At 41.0% G+C, this 22,731-nt stretch overlaps 1 protein-coding gene across 7 annotated transcripts in view; it reads right to left on the bottom strand.

Moving 5' to 3' along the window:
- The window catches only part of myo16 (myosin XVI), a 114,880-nt gene that overhangs the window by 67,182 nt on the left and 24,967 nt on the right, over positions 1 to 22,731 (bottom strand). For all 7 annotated transcript variants that reach the window (XR_004570627.1, XM_034232341.1, XM_034232337.1 and 4 more), the window contains exons 3-10: positions 15,172 to 15,242; positions 14,397 to 14,540; positions 8,010 to 8,118; positions 6,062 to 6,186; positions 5,766 to 5,891; positions 2,287 to 2,362; positions 369 to 519; positions 78 to 228 (exon numbers count right to left, since the gene is read on the bottom strand). Coding sequence is in view for 6 of the 7 variants with exons in the window: in XM_034232341.1 (XP_034088232.1) it covers positions 78 to 228; positions 369 to 519; positions 2,287 to 2,362; positions 5,766 to 5,891; positions 6,062 to 6,186; positions 8,010 to 8,118; positions 14,397 to 14,540; positions 15,172 to 15,242 (953 nt within the window). In the remaining variant the exon portion in view is untranslated. The remainder of the gene's footprint in view (positions 1 to 77; positions 229 to 368; positions 520 to 2,286; positions 2,363 to 5,765; positions 5,892 to 6,061; positions 6,187 to 8,009; positions 8,119 to 14,396; positions 14,541 to 15,171; positions 15,243 to 22,731) is intronic.

The raw sequence follows: 22,731 nt of genomic DNA, 5'->3' as shown, positions 1-22,731 counted from the left end.
CTGAGCTGAATCAATACTGCAATTTGGCACAAAGCTGATGTTTTTACGTAGCGCCAAAGCTTAAAAAGACAAGGTACCTGCTCCAGTTTGCTGGCACCGGAGCTAAAGGGGCCATCTAGGCCATTGTCGTGTGAGGGCTGTCGGCTCAGTGCTCCACCTGCCTCTCTGAACATGGCACACTTCTCCAGCAGACTGTCCCGCTTAGAGATAGAGAGACTCAGGGGGTTCCTGGCAAAGACAGAAGGTGGAGGGAAAGGAAGCAGATTTGGGACAAAGGACGATAGATAAATGGGGGGGGGGAAAACAGGATTAACAATCTGTGAAATAACCGTAAATTAACCACTGTGCCCATGAAACTGTTCACTCACAAGTTCTTGACAGGAGTGTTGAGGTCGTGTGAACCGCCATCATAGCGTTGGTCAGTGGAGGGCAGGGGGGCGGAGGGGTCCTTTAGTCTCTGCAGCCAGCTCTCCTCTGCATTCAGCAGCATGTCAGCTATGGGCTCTGATGCGGAAATATCTGGTGAGATGACACAGGACAGGCTCATCAATACAACAATTTGTTATGAAATTGGAACTTTACAGAAACAAGTTTAATTTGACATTGACAAGAACTTCCGAATGTTAGAGTTTTCTGTGCAACTGGTGAGGACACATGCCTTTCTGCTCACATGTTCACCATACAAATGCTCCTTAAAAATCAATGAGGATGAGCCTGCTCTGATGCAGAATGTGAACCCCACTGTGGATCAATCCAACTGTGCTTAAGAGGAAGGGGGAAATAAGACCCCCCCTGTCTGTAATGAGGTCTAACAGGGCACGAGGGAGGGGAGCGGCTTCATCCTGTCTATTTATTTCTGTGTGACTGACAACCCCCTAGACTCCCATCTCTTTCTCCGGATCTCTTTCGTCATGTTGATGCTGAGGGAGGGGGTGTGGGGCTCCGGGTGAGAAAGAGGGGGATTGTCTCGGTCTCTCAGGGCTTGTATCACATCTTTTCGAAGCCTACACGCGAGAAGAGGCTATTGATTAAGGCCAGAGTGAGGCATTCAGGGGTGTGATGAAGCCATGGGAGTAAATCGTTTGAGGCAGCAATGATATTCTAGGCCACAATGGATAGAAGCAAATAAACCTTTATACGACACGTTTCATCACCTTCACAGGAATACACGCTTACATTTACCGCTACATACAACAGCATTCAGTGTCCTGTCAACACGCACATTTATGTTTCTAGCCAGTGGTCCTTTTCAAAATGCAAAGCGTGCATCTTTAAGGCCCCAATGTGCTGAAAGTTGTACCAGCCTCGCCAGCTGGCAGGAATGTGTGCATGCCAGCAGAACACGAGATTAGGACTTATCAGCCTACACTAGCGACATCCCATGTGTGTAACCTCTATTATATGTACATACAGATTTTACTTGTAGGATTCATGTGATTTTAAAAACATCAGATTTTCCCACAGTGAATCAAAGCAGAAAACTGCATTAGTCAGCCCTCAGTTTCCATCTTCCTGCTCTTTATCAATTATAGATAGTTTTGCAAGAGGAGCAAGACATTTCTCCGTGGCAGTGTTGGAGATAAAAATAAAATAGTTCAGGGTATGTTTAATATTTGTTCAGGTATTCGGGCAGGATGAAATACTTACTGTAACAGTACGACTATGCTTATTTTTTGAGATGGTAACAGTATCTACGCAGTTTAAATAATTAATCATCTATTAGATGTGAAGTGTAGAGCCTACCAGGCAATTCAGGATCCACATACATTAGCCCCTTTTTGAATGTGTGCAACATGTCTTTAGTCAAATCTCCTCTGTTGATCCTGTAAGCTTTCATTATAAGAAAACCTTGCATTGATAATCCCCCTCGATAAAAATATGATACATTTATGCCCATTAGCAAATCAAGCATACAAGCCTCTTTCGATGTGTGTATGACAGGCTTCAGTAAGATGTTGGTGATTTCTTTAATTGATAAATGAGTTCTTGCAGATACAGATGAGCATAAATGAGCTTAGAAGAGACTGATGATGGCGTAGCATCATTCACTGCGTGTGTGTGTGTGTGTGTGTGTGTGTGTGTGTGTGTGTGTGTGTGTGTGTGTGTGTGTGTGTGTGTGTGTGTGTGTGTGTGTGTGTGTGTGTGTGTGAATAAGTCAAAATCCATTTCTTGGCTTCCTAGCCTCATTAACTTTTGCTTGCTAAAACACATTTCCCCATTGCAACAGCAATAATTGTGCGTGTACACGAACATGTGTATATCTGTGTCCATGTCTCGATATGTTACCTGAGGGCTTGTCTTGGTTGCAGTTCAACAGAGTCGGGTTTGCTCTGTGCCTCAGGAGCTGGCTAACGATGCTTGTCTGTAAGAGATGGGAGAAACACCAACATCCATTTTCATTAGATCTGAGAAAAACAGAGCATTTCAAGGGCACTATTTTCTTTCAAACCATCAGCACAAGGAGAAAAAACATTTGATAGTGGATGTTATCTGGTTATAGAAGATGCAAATGTTATTCCCACATTTATTGCTACAGCACAGATGTATCAACTTAAAATGGAAGGAATGTATGTATGCATTTCTGTCTTTACATCAACCGTTCATCCATTCAACTTCACACTTAGCAGGTGTGCTGCTGAAGATGCAAGTGTAATGTTAAGTACAAGCTCTTGAGACCTATGGGACACATTCATTTATTATGTAAACAGTGAAGTGTGTTAAGAGGGATCATTTTTGAACTGTTACACCACCAAACGGCATGCTGGGTACAGCTAGGTCTGCGTCGATGATCATGTGAGCTTTTGCACACAAATACTTTATCATGGCTGGTAGATGCAATTATGTAATGGCATGTGAAGGACCCAAAGAAGCACAGTGTTGAGTGTGAAGTTATTCGGATGAGCGGTGATACTGGAGGCCAAGCAATGGGATGGTCTGAACAGACACTGCTGTATATGTAAATGTAGGATATACTATATGACAGACCTAGAATTTAAACAGTGAGCAGATGGCACAAACAGTCAGAGTATGTCACACATGACAGGCTTATACAAGTGTCGCTCCTGACAGGAGAGATCCTTTAATAATGAGTGTATCTTCCAACACATATCACAGTGGAAGAACCACGTAGGCTTTCCTCATTTACACTCAGTGACATGTGATGGCTGTCACCTCTGTCCTCTATTGTTCCTCTAGAATTTTCTTTTAGTCTTAGCTCACACATGCTCTCAGTCTCGCTGTCAGACATGTTCTCCTTCCCCTCTCATTACTTTCTCTCTGCCCCCCCCCCCCCCCCCCCTTTGACTCTGTGGAGATTCAACAGCATAGAATACAAGAAGGGCGATGCTCTATGTGATCGGTCATACTGATTTGTATGGTAATTTAGGGAATACATAGAAATGAATTGTTTAAAAAATAAAACAGTGGATAATAACTAAACACAAGCAGCAACTTTAGAAGCGCAAATTCTGGGAACACAATCTGGGAAAATAATAAACCCCCTACTGTTCAGTTTTCGCAATAAAACACACACTGAGGAATCACGAAGCGTCATTTCTTGACTGGCAGCAAAAACAACCAATTGAAGTGCAGAACACCACAGCATTTCAGAAAACACTACAGCATTTCAGAAAACACTACAGCATTTCAGAAAACACAACAGCATTTCAGAAAACACTACAGCGCCACCGTAATATCAGAACAAACACATACACATAATCCACTTCTCTGAACTTAACATGTGCATTGAGTACGATAAACAGAAAGTAACCATATTATTTAGTTTGAACCAAGTCAACTGAGCTGGCAGAACTAACCAAAAGCTATACTTATGGTTTCTCTGCATTGTATTGCATTCAAAAGGATTAGCAGATGCTTCAGTAAAATACTGCTTTCAAATTCAACATTGTAAAACCGTAAAGGGGACTTCACTCGCATCAAGAACATTGTATACAACATGGGCAGTATTAACCACAAAATAAATAAATAAACAAATGCCCTCTGTGGCTCTGGTGGAGGAACAGGAGGACAAAACAGGAGAACTTCTTTTTACCATAGCAGAGTAAATCGACTGCAGTGCAGAAGAGAATGACTCAGCACATTCAGCAGAGTGACCCACGTCGACAGCTGTTTAGTTCTACTGAGTCTACAGCATCTGTAGTGCCCACAAACTGTCAGCTGCACTCACACCCTATAAATACTGAGCACACGTCAGTGGCACCACAAGATCTGAACTCTCTAATGGGTCGGGAGGATCAGGAAAAGGTCATCACATTGAGATCAGCGGGGGACGGAGCAAACTCAGAGTGGATGTAGATTTAAAAAGACAGAGCCATTTTTGGCTTGAGCCCAAATACTCTTTTAATAATTTTTGTCAGAGCTGAAAATAAATCTTGAGCTTAAGGTACTTTTGAAATGTACACAGATTCAGGGAGTCTGCTTTATTTCCCTAGGTTTCACATGTACCTCATTATAAAACTGAAAGGACTAATCCTATCCCAGTAGGGCTGTATTTAAACATCCTGTCATTTTTGTTAAAGAATCCACTCACAAAACTATTTAAAATCCTTTCCTCAAGAGAACACATCTTGAAAAGCCTCGACTCACACCGAGGGCGCCAAGCGAGGGTCCAACTTACCACAAGACCGGGAGAAGGAAGCTTAATTAACTGCAGTAATAGGGTCATGTATCTTCTTAAAGGGTGAGTGTACAGTAGTACATACGGCACATTGCAGAAGGGGGTCTTTGGGTTTAACATACCAGCTAGTGTTACAGTTGCCAGCAAGTGTTTCCAGGCAACAGTCTGCTTGTGCTAGTTTGCTGCATATATACACACATCTTAAACCCGCACTGTCCTACATTACTGACGTGTCACTGTCAGTATAAGGGAACGGTGACAGGAAGTGAGAGTTAAGAAGGCCCAGGGAGTAGTTGGTATGCATGAGGCAGAGCACTGGCACCAGTAAAGAGCCGATGGCTGAGGTGATTTAGCACTGTAAGGCCAGCCAATCGATTCTGCAATCCTCTAGACTGCCACTCTTCAGTCAGATGCACTTACATATTACTCACACTCACACAGAGTAATTGAGTATGCAGAAAGTTTAAAAACAAAGACACAAGAAGGTTATAAGTCCATTTAGAAGATTGTACATCTATATTGACTGAATACTGATTATTTTTTCATCCAACAAATGGATGACGGATTGTGCGAGAGGAATAAAAAAGGAAGCAGATCTGCATGAATGAAACAGAAAAAAGAGTAGCAAGAATGTTCAAAACCCACTCTAGTAGGGGAAAAAAAACATGGCTTCAGGGTAGATGAACCAAAGAACTAGAGAGAGACTCTTAATACCAACTGAATAAATTCTCTTTGTCAGCAGCCACAGCACAGAAATGTAATTAAATATCCAGTTGGGTCAGCAAGATGTGAACATGATCACTTCCTCTCCTTCATAGTTGGAACCCTTCCAAACCTCATTGCTCCAAAAGCTCTCCTCCGCCCCATCTAGAAATCAATCTCCTTTCCACTAAGAGAGACCATTAAACTGCTAATATAAAATGCTGTAAGCCCAAAAAGAGAAGTTTATCAGAGTGTGTGCAGGGTAACCGGGGGCAACTGCCTCGGAGGAACAATCAATCCGTCAATAATCTCCTCGTTATTTCATTAATGACTTCATCACATCCGATCAATTCAGCTACTAGAGGTTACATTAGGAAACTACTTCATTAAAAGCATTTTGACAATTTGTTGAGCAGCTGTGAATTACCTGTCCATATTTAGCAGCCAGGTGAAGAGGGGTCCAGAAGTTGTTGTCAGCAGGATGAGGGTCCGCCCCGCTCTCCAACAACACAGAAACCACTTCTCTATAACCACTGGCGGACGCTATGTGGATCTTCAGGGAGAGAGAGAGAGAGAAAGAAGGAATGATAAAGTTATGAGAGTAAAAAGTTGAAGCTACAGTATCTAATAAAAAACTTCAAGGAAGACAATAATCCAAAACCAGGGGAACAGAGACACAAAGGGGTCAACTCACACACACTGACCCCATGTGGCCTTACTCACCAGAGTGACCCCGTCATCATTGGGCTGGTTGATGCTTTCCCCCTTGGCTACAAGCTGTCTCACATCAGACAGCATTGTGCTTGGTCTCTGCATCTTCATTGCATGCATGGATGACACATCCACACCTAAAAACACAATAGAGACACATGTTAGAGTAAGTACTCTCATATCTTTGTGTTAAAGAGTCTATAGTCAGGGGACGTTTAGTGTAGCAACAGAAAGGCATTTCATTGGCTTCCAGCATAGCAACTGGGACCCAGTCAAACAGCTAGCTTGACTTCAAAGAACATGTTCTGTTATGTGTCTTATCTATCTAACTCTAAACAAGAAGGCAATAATGCATATTTCCCAAACTGTCCAACACATCCTTTTAACCTCATACACAGGTTCAAATGTTTAGTTAGTTTGCTGGCTTTCGCAATATCTAGGGATGGGTTGCATTTAGGTAAAGGGGTCTGACACATTTTGCATATAAATATAAACCAGTTTTATGCAGAACTTTATTTTTCAACAGAATTTGCCTTCAGGACGACTTTATCTGATAGTGGTCATACAGGGTCAAACTGTGTTACAACACAACTACAGAATCATATTTTAGGTAGGATGTTGGCTGTTTATGTAGCATCCGTGTGAATACATTAAAAATTGCATAACACAGTTATCAAGCCTGGCGGATTAAAAGATGGCTATATGTGATCCTTATGTTGATGACAAATCAATACAAATAAATCAGGAGGTTGATCAATACAGGGCTGACACAAGGTCTATCCAAAAACTATGAAGATCAATGCACTGCCAACTAACCACATACACACACTGGACCGGACTTTGGTTGCGGTAATAGCAGGAATTGATTTTCAATCAATCTATATTTTAGCCCCAGGGAACTAACTAATGGGACTTTTCAGAGTAGACTGGTTGGATTAGCTAATCAATGAGTTTGTCTTTGTAAACAAATGAGAGCCACTGGATGTGAAGCTTTTTAAGACATGCTCATGAGACATTAACATAAGAAGAAAGTTATTGTTCTATACTGTGTCAATACATTGAGAAAAAACGGTGTCAACAAAAAGACAAACGACTTGAGCTAAGACAACAAATAGGAAAACAACATTTCTACTTCTTGCTGGTGTGGAGACACATGTACAGTTTGTCTTTTTCCCACAAACTAAGTGGGAATGGAAACTGTAAAACCAAGTTGCTATAGCAACAGAACAGGGTGAGCCTATGCGTGTTTCATGGTGGCAAAGCCCAGTGTGATGGGGGGGGGGGGGTATCATGGGAGCTGAAGCTAGGCAGGAGGGAGAGCACCATGGGGTTGGGCAGACAGAGGCAGAGAACAGTCTCAAAAAATTAAGTGCTTTGGGAGTCAGAAAGTGAGACTGGGTGTGTGGGTGTGGGTGTGTATGTGTGGTCGGAGCTTTGATGAGTTAGCTGTCTGCAGTCAGAAGCTGGCATTTGTCATGTGAACTTGTGGCCGATGGCAGATGGATGAGGGGAGACCCTCCATCAGTGTCTACATCTGTTTCTGTCTAGTTTTGTCAGCATGATTCCTGTTCCCCTTTTTCTCTGTCTCTCTGTATTTCTCTGGCATTCTGCCCTGCCTCCCCCTCTGTCACCATCTCTGGTCCCAATACGTTTGTCCCTGTGTGCCTCCAACCTGCCTTTGCCTTTATCTCATGGAGTCCCCTCTCCTGTGTTGACCTTCTACTTTCTCTGTGGGAGACAAGAGCCCCAATCGCAACCCACCATCATTACGCCTGTGGGTATACTTCACCTTCACACACAAACAAAACACCTCCCGGTTACCTGTGAGCATGACGTACCAGCTACAGTATTTAAATTATCCGTTGGCTTCCTCAATGAAATACTATTGCTATTGTTCTCTATTTGAAAGGGGGACGATAACATGCGTGGAACACAAAAACAAATAAGAGTTGAGTTATACCATTTTCCTCCAGGTGTTTTCGGAGGATGTAGCTGGTCTCAGTTCCCTCGGATGCGTAGTCAAGAGGAATGTTTCCGTTGACATCCTGCAGCAGCACATTCACCCCGGACTTCAACGTGCACAGCAGAAAAAAGGCAGAGAAGACACAAATAAACTGAGTGTTGGCCAGGGTCATTCATCAGACTCGAATCAATGATGAAGTGGGCACAATTATCTTGGCTTCCCAGAGGCGTATACCTGAGGAGAATCATGGTGATTTTTACAAACAATATAGTGAATTAAATAACTCATTAAAAAACGGCCCGGGGGGTTGGGGTGGGGAAGAGCGAGGGTGCTGGTTACCGTTACCTGGTTCATCGGGGTGAGTGTGTGACATGATTAATGTGTATTTACTCAACAAGGACCCTGCCACAGTATTTACTGTTATAGTATGAGATAACATGGTAGGCCTTCCCTCGGGCTGCTTTAATGACTGTTACTCTGACAACAGCACAGTCGTTTGTCTCAATATGGCTATGATTGATTGCCTTTATTTGGAGGAACTCAACTGCATTATTATTTGTAAAAATGTTGCAATGCTTCACCAGTAGAGCAGAAATGTGTACAAGATATTCACAATGTACTCCTGGACTTACATTCTGTCCTTTTCACTTTTATCATCCCCTCTTGGGTTGGGTACTAGAAGTACATCTTTTCAAGAGGCAATTGTCAGCATCCAGACGTAAATTGCTTCTTGTTGTTTGACTTAAACATAAAAGACAAGCCAGTGTAACGATCGTAGCTGGACCAGGTCTGATAACAGGGACAGGGGATTCTAAGTGAGGATCCTTATTGAATATTTACAGCTAATAGAATTCTAACGACCGAGTTGGAGCGTGGCAAAGAGATTTATGACCTGGTCCTCAAGCAGAAAGAGAGGGAAGGGTTGGGGACAGGAACAAATGAGAAGAAAATAGCAACACAAGAGCTGTTAACCTTAGTGCTCTGAAAACAGAGCAGCAAAACCACAAGGACACTGAGCCTGAAACCCTCAGAGCAACCTTGCCATTTTTAATTGATATAAATAAGACGACTGCTGATTCTGCTAATTACAAAAAAGTTGTGCGGATATTCAGAGGAAAACAATGTCATCCAAGAAATCCTGAGCAATTACACCTCAATAAAGGCAACACAATGCAGTTGATTCCAGTTATCAGAGGATTTGTTCTGGTGAGCTTTGCAGTTCCATTGTGCACTGAACCCCTCTGTGTGGTCTACTGGGAGCTGTGTTCACTCAGTAATAAGGGTTAGTTAGGGGTTAACAAAGGGAATTAATTAACATTAAAAAATATCAGCTGCTGCTTCGTGACTATTCACAAACAAGAAAACCTTATCGCTACGTGAAGCACAGCTTGAAGAGCAGGAGAGATGAGATGAGTGAGTCAGAGAGAGGGCAAATTATTATCGCCCCCTCCACCCACCTCTATCCCCCCCCCACCTCTATCCCCCCCCCACATACACACACACACACCATCCCTCAGCCCTACATTTTTCTTCGAATGACACATTTAGACTGCTCCATCTATATTCCTTACATATATGCCTAATCCACTTATTTATAAAACCTGACAGCTCTCTGGTAGCCTCTGTTAACATCTTCATATAAAGTCTATGGTCAACATGTGTTATTGTGCGTGTGTGTGTGTGTGTGTGTGTGTGTGTGTGTGTGTGTGTGTGTGTGTGTGTGTGTGTGTGTGTGTGTGTGTGTGTGTGTGTGTGTGTGTGTGTGTGTGTGTGTGTGTGTGTGTGATGCACAGTGGTTAGTAAAGGGGTGCACTAACCCAGACAATTCACTTCAAGGTCCAGTAAAAGTCAATGGGGGTCTGGCTATATACAGTAAAGCTATCAGCTGACAGAAAGACATGTCTTTCCCTTTCGGTCAGACATAGGGCAGAGAGAGAACATTTGTTGTTACCAGTACCTTTAAAGCAATACCAATACCAACAGATTACTCCTTTTGATACATTTTCTTTAACTTCATTCTATAACCATCATTAGAATAGAAGAATGTAGGCACGTTACATGCAAATAATTTTTACTCAGTGAAATACACCGCACTTGACTTTACCACACCACACACTTTTAGGTTTGTAGCTGCTGCATTAGAAGGTCAATCACTGGTTGCGTTAACCCATGAACACTTGGGGTGACTGGCTGTGAGCAAAGCTATACAAAAAGTCATTTTATTTTCAAAATCTAGGAGGAGAAAAAAACAGGATAAAATGCATGTATAGTTATACTGCGGGGACGTTTCAATACTTTGAATAAAATCATGAGCCATGTGCTAACTTATAAAGTGAAATTGCTACACTTGCCTTCTTAAGCCTAGAGTAGTTTTACACACTTTGATAACAATAACAATCAGTCACAACAGAAAAATATATTCTGAATTTCCTTTTATGTCCAAAACAAGCAGATTATGGTGAAGTAAGTGTGATGTGTGGGCCATTGATACAGACACATTAATAATGTGTCTGAGCTCACATGATATGAACTGACAGGTATAAAGGAGTCGGTGCTGTCTGGCCTCACAGGCTGCGAGTTAACAAGTTGACTTTTGACCCCGACACGCTCCTTGACACATTTTGATAAATCCACCCCGGCTGTGGCAGAAATGGAAATCTGTTTATATTACGCTGTCCGTGGTTCATAATGGCAGTTGTTAGGTGCAGTGACTGTTACAGAATCAATAACAACCAGCAGATATGCACTGAAAGCTTTCCCAGGGGGAGTCACACTGTCACAGCCCAGTGGAGAGCATCCGACGCAGGGATACACTCTATCCATACACACTATTATTAGACTCTCCTATATAAAATCACATTACATTACATGTCACTTGTTAGACGCTTTATCCAAAGCGACTTACATACTCAATACTGTGAGCAATCCCCACAGGAGCAACTTGGGGTGAAGTGTCTCAGGGACACAACGACATGCTGACTGCAGTGGGGTTTGAACCTGTGACCCCCTGATCCGAACACCAACGCACAACCCACTGCACCACACGCCTCCCTCGCTAAACCCAAAGCTTTCTCTGATTAAAAACTAACAAACCAATATTTTTCATTTCACAAAAATGTATTCCAGTGTCAAGGAAACGTCAAACATGATTATCAAAAAGCTGCGACAAATAAATGTAGAAGCAATTGAGGATTGTCAACATCATTTCAGCTGTGGCCTGCCACACTGAAGTTTTTAAATGTGTAATGATCACTTTTTTCTAAATCACCACATGGCATGTGTCAGTGCTTTCTGTTGTGATTGCACATTGACTTGATGAGGAATCTAATGCAAGGATAACACAACCTACTGTCATGTTAACAAACATAAAACTGAGGACAAATCTTCACAACAACATTAAATATTTCCTCAAATGTTTTAAGATAAACACATTTATTTCAATATATCTAACCAAGAGTCGGTTGAAAAAGTCTTTATTTGAATTGAAATATAGACTTCATTAAGCACAAATACTTAGAAATCCAAAAATGGTTTAGACTTCAAAGTTCTGGGACTACAACTAAAGCAGATTACAGAGCAAAGAGAATAGTGGTGTGCAACAATTGCTTAATGAACTCATGTTCGGAGGAGGGGGGGCTACATTATCAACAAGAAATCCACCAAATTCAACTGGTGGGATGTGGAGCTCGAAGCAGCCGGGGGCTTACTGTTAATAATTTCACTTCAAAGGACTCAGAGTTCAGGAGTTTTAAATTCATCATTTACAAGCCATGAAAGTGGGTCACTTTGACTACAACTGTAACCCCGTTGGGTTTGTAGCAGTACGATGAGAAATAACATTTGGAGAAGAACCTGTCTCCCAGGGATCAAATTATTGCTACATCTTCCCTAGCTTAAGTCTGGGGACTGAATTTGAGTATCAGAGAAGGTATGACAGAAGAGGACGAAAGATCATTATTATGAATAAAAACAAAAAATCCTCAGTTGAAGTGGTAAACCATTTCAGAGACTCATTATTATGCTCTCCAAGAGTCCATATTTTCAACACTGTGTAGTTCCTCTCAAGGAGACACTTAATCAGAATTAGGGCCAGTCTGTGATTAGGTCTAATCACTTACCACATCTTTTCAGTTCAGCGTTTCACAAGATAGCACATGAGGAATTTCTAATTGAGAAGTAAGACTTGATAAGTATCTTGTGGGCCGTGGCTTTGAATAAAAGGTCAGCTAAAATGTAGCACATGGAGATTGTGAGGCGCTGTTGATGCTTCCTAATGCATATGTATGAGCCAAGTCCTACTACATTGAAATCTTCATGAAAATGTGAAGGTCTATCGGGTTTTGTTAGTTAATCAGACAGTATTCCCCATTGAAAATGACAGTAACAATGTCATATTTTAGTGGAATCATTCATAAAGCCTACACACCCTGTCATGTTTTCTATTCTGAATAGTTAGTTAATCCTGGCAGGTTCTCAATGACCAACATTAACCAGAGCTGGAGCTCGGAGTAGCTTTAGGAGTGTATTTAGAAATGGAGTGGGAATGAGACAGTTTAGAAATGGCTTACTTCCTCCTCCGCTGTTTGGAGGCAGGAGATAAGAGAATGAACATTTCTGCCAATCCGGACGCTGTGCCACAATGACTTCTAATCAACCCCTCCTCCTTTACTCACGAGAAAAGCTTGGTAACATCTCAGTCAGCAAAAAAAAAAAAACTCCCTGGAACTGGAGACAGGAAATCAAGGACATAGAGACAGAGGACGAGGGGAGGGAAGCGCAGGAAGAGATGGAGGAGGAGGACACAACAGATTAGTACATATTGCCAATCAAAGATAAAGCTGCCAGTCAAGCTCCTCTGGCGAGACCACGATTCCACTTCCCATTAAAAAAATAAACCTGCTATATTCAGAGGGAAGATCCTACACTTACATTTCTGATAAGGCTGCAGCTTGAGTACAAAATGAATGACTGAGCACTGGCACGGTTCGCGGAGAAGATGGTTGTCAAAATGAATAAATAGAAGAAAAGGGATACTGGCTCTCTATCGGAAATGTTGCTTGACTGAAGCTATTTTTACCGTTAGACAGGAAGAGCATTGGGGTTTCCTGCCGATGGTACCAGGAAAGAAACTCAAGGGCTTATCTTACCCTAAAGGGACAAAAATAAGTCGATAATATTGTGCATCCTTATGGAAAATGTATACTTTTCTAAATATTTTACTTGGCTAGTCCACTCACAACCGCAGAGACACGCACAAGGGCATATTCACATGCACACAGTCAAATAAATAAGCGCAGTGTATCAAAGGGCATTCAAGCTTCTGAAAGCTGAAGATATGTTTTGGTGTTGCTTCAGAGTAAGCTTGGAAAATGTTTGAACTTTTCACAGTGTTAAATCTGATTTCCTATTTTTCTTACAGATTTTCTAACCCTTTTTTCTTTACCGCCTGCTCTCTTCCAACAGTAAATAACTATGACCTCATTTATAAGGAACTGGTTCTGACTTGGTAGTGTATGGGAGACATTTCGATACTGCCTCCAAGGCACCAGAATTAAATCTCTCTCCCTCTCACCCGTGGTATTGCGTATCATGAAAGCATAACTCACTGCATAAATTGCATTTGGTGTATCTATATCACAGCCTCCTATACAAGCTAGGCCGCCTGCATGAGTCTTTGCTTTGAAGGAAATTAAATACATGCAAATACACAAACATACACATGAAGCGGCAGTCATACAGACTGACAGATCCACTTTTCCCTGGCAGATCTTCAAACATCCATTCCTCTCAGGGACAGCTCCTTCCTGCCCCGCAGACAAACAGCAAGCAATCACTCAGGACCCAATCAGCAGAGCCAGCCTGTACTGGATACAGTGAACCCTCCCTGGGTCTAATCAGCACCAGCAGAACAGAACCAGCCCACTGAGTGACTCGGCTGGAGGTGCACCCCCTCCCCTGCAGCTGGCCCCGCTCTCGTCATGGACCTAATCAGTACGACCGCAGCTCCGTCAAGACAGACCCGACAGGAGCTGGGAACATCCTCCGCAGAGCAGGCTCTCCCTTTGATATCATGCTAATGCCCACATAATAAATGTTCTCATCCTGTTATTCAGCGGGGTTTGTGAGAGAATAGAAAGTCGTGTTTCAGACCCTCAGTAATCCAAAAGGCTCAACTTGAAAAGACATTTCTAATGTAAACACGGCCAATGGCTCGGAGCTGATTCTAAACGTGGAGCTAGTATGTCGACACTTTCCGAAACACTGATCTAATTTGTAGCGGAGACTCTTGGAATAACGAGAAAATAACTCAATTACAAAATGTGTGTCCATTGATGCATGCAAATGGTTGTTATTCGCCCAATATACCAGGTGTTCATGTCTTACCAGCAGCAGGAGCAGCACCACGTCTGCATGGTCGCACACACACGCCACGTGCAGGGCGGTCCACAGGTCTTCGTCCTGCAGGTTCACGTTCAGGCCTCGCTCAATCAGAACTTCTGCCGCAAACACGTTGTCATGGCGAGCACACTGCAGGATGAAAGCACAGCGGATGGCATTATAATTACTTTCCAAATATGTACATTTCCTGGAGCACTGCTAACAATAAACAGTGCACATGAGTGGTTCACTGCATAATAATGGGAAAAATGTATTGTACAACCATTTAAACAACTTTACACTTGTATTGCTACAGGGGTAAAATGCTAAGTGATAAAAGGCAAGGAGAACAGTTATTGAGACTTAAAAACAGCCTCAGTTTTTGCTGCAACTTTTTTTAATTAATGCATGTTTTCTAGTTTTACAATTATTAAAAAATATATATGTCATAAATCACTTTGAAAGAATAAAGAAAGAGTAATTAGGAGGTAGAGTTTGCCTATATGATAATAGCAGGGGAAAGAAAAGCATCTCCTGTGTAATACAAATAAAGGTATATTGCAATTAAAGTATGATTTATTAGGCATTTAAATAACTATATCACACTATTTATTAATATCTCAAACAAAGTAAACATTTATTGTAAAAATATGTTATTTATATTACTTAATCTTGACAGGAGGTGATTTAAAAATAATACAATTGACTTGATTAGCTGTAATTGCATTAAAAGTGCACAAAACTGTAATTTTCAGTCTGTATTTGTTTTGGTGCGAGTTACCAGGTGTAGCAAAGTTCCGCCAGCAGAGATGGGAGTGTTGGGGTCTGCTCCCTCCTTCAGGAGATGCAACACTGTAACACAACAAACATCCATGTGTTAACACTTCCTGTATGTGAAGACAGAGAGGGTGCTTAGGGCATATAGTGAAGACACATGAGGCCTAACACACTTACACACACACACGCACTAATCACTGCCACTCTATCAGAACCAATGTGCGTTGTGTGTCCTCTGACTGTCCATGTGGATCAGTGTGGATCAGTGTGTTTGGTAGCTCCTTTTCCCAGCAGCAGGTCAGAAAGCCTCTAGGTTGCAAAGCCTCACGTCACACAGTGTAAGCTCCAGTGAGCAGCAACCCACTCACACACTGACACAGATCTACTGAGGGAAACACAGATCACTACAAACAAGTTCACGCAGTCAGCCATAAAATATGAAAGTAGTAGTAGGCTGAACAAGGTTGCAGCGATTTCACTATACCACTGATATATTATTTATGTAATGTACCAAAAGGGAACGAGAAGACAGCAGGGGAGAGAGGACAGAGAGCAGGAGAGAGAGAGAGAGAGAACTGGAGTGTGTGACTCTATGTGATAAATAGAGCAGGATGGGCAAACAAGAGGAGGCTAGGAGAGAGGGAGGTGGTTTGGACATATGTGATTATACTGACACTGACAGCACTAGATGGATACTGACTAAACCCTGGAAGAATGTCTCCCAACAAAACAGCCACCACTGTCACGTAATCACCACACACACACACACACACGCACACACACACACAGTCTTTAAGCAGGAAACTACCATCTGAAGACAGAAACCAAGGTAATTACGGTGGTGATAATTCTAGCAAATTAAGCCTGTTGATGACCCCCATGAGGTCATTTTACTTAGAAGGGTCATTATGTAGACAGACATGCTTAAATAACCTAATCCCATCCACACACAGCCACATAAACACACACACACACAGCAAGTATATTTTAAAAGAGTAGAGTAGTAGATCCTGTTATTATATGAACATATAAAAGTTGAAATACATAGGATGACCTTTTTTTGCCATCAATTAATGAATACAATAGCTGACGAACATAAAACAGTATTATAATAATAACGCAAAAATAAAGAACTTTATTATGGCCTCAAAAACTATTATACGTCTGATTTAACACACTCTACTTGACGCAGCCTTGATGATTACTGAACATGTACCGGTCTATGACTCGCTAAACTCATTACCAAGCTACAGCTGTTACACTCTCTTCTCCCCTCAGATCAATACCAAACTCTCTGCTTCTGTCTGAACCTACAACATGTTTAATCATTGCTGCAAGCATGAACACAATGTGAGTAAAACAATTGAAGTATTTATCAACAGCTTTGCAAAAAACCCTCCTTATAAAATGTGAAAGAAACTGTCTTTAAAGCCGTTGGTTAAACATACAATTCAATGGCACCACAAAGTATAAAGGCGTGTATCTGTGTGCATAAACATATAGGTTAACCTCCGTCATTTGTATATTTCATAAACACAGATGACCATGTTCAGTGTGTCATGCCTTTACCCACCCACTGCCAGACCCCATACTGTACATACTCACTTACAATATATAACACATTAAATCTGTACGAAATATCAGTATAGATATGTAATACAAATAACTCTCAGCTGCAACCCTACTTATTAAATCTGACACAGTTTGAGAAACATCCATGCTTTGAAAGTATAACATTTACAAAGATGTAATTAAGCAAATGAATTAAATTAGTTTGAACCATTGAGAGATTACTTTAGCATGTATCAATTATAAATGCTGTCATCAGTTCATTTTCTGTCAGCTCACTTATCAGTTAATTGACTAAGCATACACATACCGAACACATACTGTGCACAGGCATGTTCCCACTCTTCTAATGGCCACCAGTGCTTAATGGCCTTTAAACGGTTGCTGAGAAACAAACTGGCCAACCTTTTAAGTCAATCAGAGCAATTATCTCCCGTCTCCTCAACATACTGTAGGGCACCGACCATAAACCCCCAATTATGGCTCATCAAGCACTAAAGTCGTCAACAGGGAATAGATAATGCTCTTGCTTTCCTGTCGATCAAACCGTATATTACAGGGCTGCTCATGGCTAATGTGGAGCAGTGATTTTTAAGCATGCATTCTAGAGAATGATTTATAAAAAATAAAAGAACTTCCATAGTAAGGGTCGCTCTGGTCTGACAACTTCCCAATTTTTAGAGCCAGTTAGTATTGGTCATTGATGCGTGGATCTACCAGAGTTTTATGGCATTGGATTTGGTGAAAGGTCAATAGATACAGCAATAAGCAAAGCATTTGTCTGGCGGCGATATGGCCATTAGAGACCAATAGCACGGTTGTACCATTGGCAGATTTTTCAAAATCAACCTTGATTGTAGTCTTTTTGTAAAACCCAGGGATCAACTGTGTCCATTTGCTTTTTGCATTAGTCATATTGACAGCATTATTAGGTAAACATGTCAATCATTCGTTTGAAAGCAGTGTAACTAAAGAAGTAGGATCACATATTGTTTCCTGTGTATTCAGTAGTCTATATGAACAGTTCAACAGGTTTCACTCGATGTAATCATTCCACCCTTTCGTTTTGGTCATCAGTGGATCCCTGGATTCTTCCATTCTAAAATATTGATTATAAAATCCCCCGTCCTGGGATTTTACCCACAGAGGGAAGAAGCCATTTGTCAAGTCGATCAGAGAATGGATACAAATGACTGCTTGTCCCAAGGCTCAGATGCTGCTGTAAATGGCAACCAATCTGATTGGCTTAAGGTAAATCCCAGCTGTGCTAATACATAATGCAGGCTACTTTGACATTACTGTAGTTAGAGATGTGTTATTATTCATACAACATCCTATTATCTAGTGATTTAACTAGAAAAGGTGATATCCACCAAGAAAGTTGAGAGGAAATTATCTACTTAGGAGCATCTTAAGAGTGTTTTAGGCTTATAGTAAAGAACGCATGTTTTAATGTAGTTTAAAGAGAAAATAAACTCTTGTCACCATAGAGATGTATATCTTTAGAACAACTGTATTATACACACACCAAAGCAACAACAGTAGTTGTATCTCTATGTTAAACTTCTATACTGTATGTAGCTGTGAGTTTCGGAGTGTGTTTTCTGTGTGTTGGTTACCCCTTTATTAGGAGGGTACTGATAGGGGAATGGAGAGTGGGTGCGAAGCAAAGTCGGCTGTCATTTTGTGGAAAATTGCAAAACAGCTGTTCGAGAAGTATGTGGAGTTTCCATGGAAACCAGATAGGAACCAGTAGCAGAGTAGAAAAGAGAGAGAGAGGGGGAGAGAGGTTGAGAGAGCAACCTAAATAATGTGAGGATTGATCGACATGCATCAGGGACTACAGGCAAAGTGCAGCTAACACCAGGTACAGGGAGATATTACGGCTCTGACTCCTGACCACTCACCTGCTCATCATTCAGACTGACAGACGTTTTGTCCTTTAACCGTCTCTGTGATTGTATGATACCTGAATACATTATTTCTAGCTTATACTGAAAATTGCACACCTTTGACAGGTAACAAAATACATTATCTTTTCTCCTCCTCTGAAACGTTTTTTTAGTTAAGAAATATTCTCATAAACCTGCACAGAAAGCCATGTAAGTGATAATAATATTATTTATTGCAGATCTTAAACTTGTTGAAGTAGATATATTGCACATTTATATTGATACAATTGTAGATACAGTACAATATTGAATGTACTTTTCTTCAGCCTCTCTTTTTATTATGTGGCTCCTCTAAATCCTACTGGGCCGTGACATTCCATGAATTTAATAAAGTCCCTGTAATGCATCCTCCATTATATGCCACTTACAGAAATATTGCCAATTTTCTCATATAGCGACCAGACATATTCTCCCATCATTCCTCCGTGCAGCCATGTATGAGATTCTGTCCACATCCCTCAGTCTTATAAATGCTGCTGTCTCTCCAGTCCTTATCACACAGTCATACTCACGAGTAGCTCTGTCTCACCTCACCGCCCCATGTTTCTGAAATGAGCTTCACATGTTTCCATCATCTCGATCATGATGAAAGAAAGGCACTTGTACAGTTTTCCAATAAAGCTTGACTCTGAATGCAGATTACCGTATGAGGAGTTCTGTGAAATGGAACAGGGGTCTCCTGCCCACTTGTTGAGATATGAAATGATTTTATGGATGACATTGATAAAACATTCACAGTAAACACAGTGAATTGATTTCAACCCCTAAATAATATGTGCTCACCATATTGGGGAAAGGAGTGTCATTACACACTCTTCCCACTTGGTTTAATCCAAATACTCAAACATAGAAGGAAGACATTTATTTGTAATGACCTTTGTGAGAAGATTATTTAATAAAGTACTTTTATGTTTCATGCTGGCTTCGATCCTTTGCAAACTGTTATATAAAAAGATTCAGCGATGAGTCATCAAGTGAACCAAAAATGTAATTTTAGAAGCTCAGAGAAACACTATATTGCCGGTGTGAATGTTCAATATGCTGCAGGAGGCTGCATTTGGCACTAAAAGGATCCCTGCTGTATCAGACTGAGAGTTTGAAGGTTTCAATTGGATTTCAGTTAAAGCTATTATTACTTATTTCTCCAACACCTCTGTGGGCCTAGACCCAGTTCTGTCAAAACCACAACACTGTTGACATGGCTTCAATCACTCAATTGTAGAAAGTTTAGAAACATATCAATGTTGTCCTCTAACATCCATATTATAGGTCTCTCCACTTCCCTGTCTGTTTTTTTCTGAGATTATATACATATATTTTCATAATCTTACATTTCTCACATTAACAATTTGACATGTTTTCTCCGCATGACACCTGAGTGTTTAATCTATTAATCTGACTAATAATAAATTACAAGCTAAATATCTGGAGTTTCATATCACAGTAGAAACATCCCGACCTCCGAGTGGTACATGTTTTACTTCATCCGTGATACTGTCTAGCACAGTAAGCACACTTACAAGGTGTCTACCCGAGAATATAGGACACACAAACTATAACAAAGTGCAGAGAAATACAGTTTAGCATATACCTGCGTACACAACCCTGACACTAGGTTGTGATGAATACAATTTGATTGTGTAATACATTGGATCAATTGTGAGCATCAGGAGAACTTTTACCAGGTATTTAGGAGTGATTTAATGGAGCAAATCCCTATTTTAACTTTCCATGAAAAGTGCCTGCTCTGTTTGTGAAGAAGCTTTGCTGCACTAATGTGGGGGTGGTGAGTGCATTAACACTAATGGCTGAACAATACATACTGTATATAACACTAGCCATCGATGTGCACATGTTCTTATTTTAGCTGTGCTGTGATTCAGTTTTATGAATCGTGTCTAAGGCAAAGCTTCAAAACACCACTCAAATCTGGAAGCTATTACCTATGACTATTACCTCTGCTGGCTTCACTTCCCCGCTATGGAGAACTGATTGCAGTCCGAGTCCCTGCGCTGTGCCTGAAGGACTGGATCTATACTCTGATCAATAACGGAAGAGCTCCCGGATGCTTTAGAGTCGAATTGCATGTCTAAAAGAAAACCTGCACATGCACACACATGCATGAAACCAAACAAATATAGTAATGTCAGAGGATTTAACAGATATGTTTACCCATAGAAAATGTGATAAATATATTAGTAAGAATGGGGCTGTAGTACTTCATTGGATGGATAAGGGTTCAATGTTTTACTAAAGAACAATTAGCTATCAACATGGGTTGTTGTCTAACCTGTAAAGTTTTTACAAGATGGGTTTTCAAACCATACATGTGTCATTCCAAGTACATGTGTCCCAGATGATGTGATACTACAGTCCACTCAGACTCTAACTAAATTGTCCTCAGAAATGTAACTGAATTGCTGCTCACCTTTCTTAAGTGTTTGCAAATCAACTTTTCTCACATTGTGTTTTGCCAGGACTGGTCACCACGAGTACAACAGACATCCAAATATCATATTTAATATCATTATTTAGTTGAAAGGGGAAGACATAATACAAATATATTGTAAGTTACATGCCTACAAGCCAACAGCTGCTCCCGTTCCACTTGTGTCTTTCTTTCATGAAGTTAAGAGATTGGTTTGGGAAAAGCAATTTCACCAAATGTCAAACGCAAGTGAGCCAGATGTTTATATAGGACAGATGTGAATGGAGAAAGGAAATGAGGTATACAGTATTGCTCCTATAGTATTGGGCTGTGTGGTCCAGGTACAGTAGTTATTTTACCCCTTACCGTTCAATATCCTTCCTAATTTAACGCTTCTGTTTTGCTGCTTTTACATGTCTTTGTCTTTGCAATTTTTCCTTTTACCTTTGTGGTCAACCTTTCCTTTGTTCTCCATCCTGCCACTATCTCATTCATCCTATTTCCTGTAAAATACGACCGATAAGAAATAAATCCTTGTGTGACTGTGTGTGAGAGATCTCTGATTACCGGCTGCCTTGTCAGCAGATTGAGTTTCTGCACATGTTCTAAACCCAGCTCACTGAAAACAGGTTTTAATTAAAACGTTCACCCGATTGCTTTCCCTTCTTTTTACCTCTCCTTTTATTTCTCCCGGTCTTATTTGATTTGAAAAACAATGATTAGTTGCCAAAAACATATTTTCATCCATTGTTACATTCATTTCCACAATCTGGGGAACACAGGGCTGAGAATTGAAAACTAATCAAATTAAGAAGTGTTCAGTTCATTCAAGATGACAGCAATGATATCAGTTAACACAGCGTTCATTCCTTTGTTGGCTCCATACGATGAGTCCATTAGTCTCACACTCCACACTTAATCCTTCCTCTCATGAATCCCTTTAACGATAATGCGGAAAGCATAAAATAATCAAGAAATTGCAATATTTTTCTGGTATCATCTGATACAGATATGATGATCAATCTGCATCACAAAGAGGTACAAGTTCTGCTTTCTAGGCAAGACACGAGTGGATCTTGGCATTGTCAAATAAGTAAGAATACAAATCTCTTCAGTTTTGACCTCTACCAACCAGATGAACACCTTTGGACTGCCACATTACTCTGGGGAAAGTACTAGTTTAGGTAAACCCCCATCACTGTGTACAAAAAAGAAGAAGGGAGAACCAACTTAAGCAGCACAGTATGAACAAGTTAGTTGTCATCAAATGAAGTCAAGTGAGGAATGCTCGAGAACTATTGTCAAGATATTGATAGTACTGATCCACCCAAACAAGTGTTAACTCACTAAGAGACACTGCAAGAACAAGGCAGGCCAACACAGGGTAACATAAATGAAATACAAAACTTTCAAGTGACCCTCATACTCAACAAGTCTGATAAAGTGAAATCTATCACGCAGACAGAAATGTAGCAGATCTGATTCATGCCAAGCCAAGGAACCCTGTTTTCTGTCTGGCTGATGCAACGGTCCACCGGCTGCTTCCTCAGACCCCATCTGAACCTAATTGTTTGTGTAGCCTTTATTTAACCAGGTGAAAGCCCCTTGAGATCAA

This window comes from Gymnodraco acuticeps, unplaced genomic scaffold, assembly GCF_902827175.1.
Source record: "Gymnodraco acuticeps unplaced genomic scaffold, fGymAcu1.1, whole genome shotgun sequence".
In the NCBI taxonomy this organism is placed as follows: domain Eukaryota; kingdom Metazoa; phylum Chordata; class Actinopteri; order Perciformes; family Bathydraconidae; genus Gymnodraco; species Gymnodraco acuticeps.
This window is presented reverse-complemented; position numbering and strand designations above follow the sequence as displayed.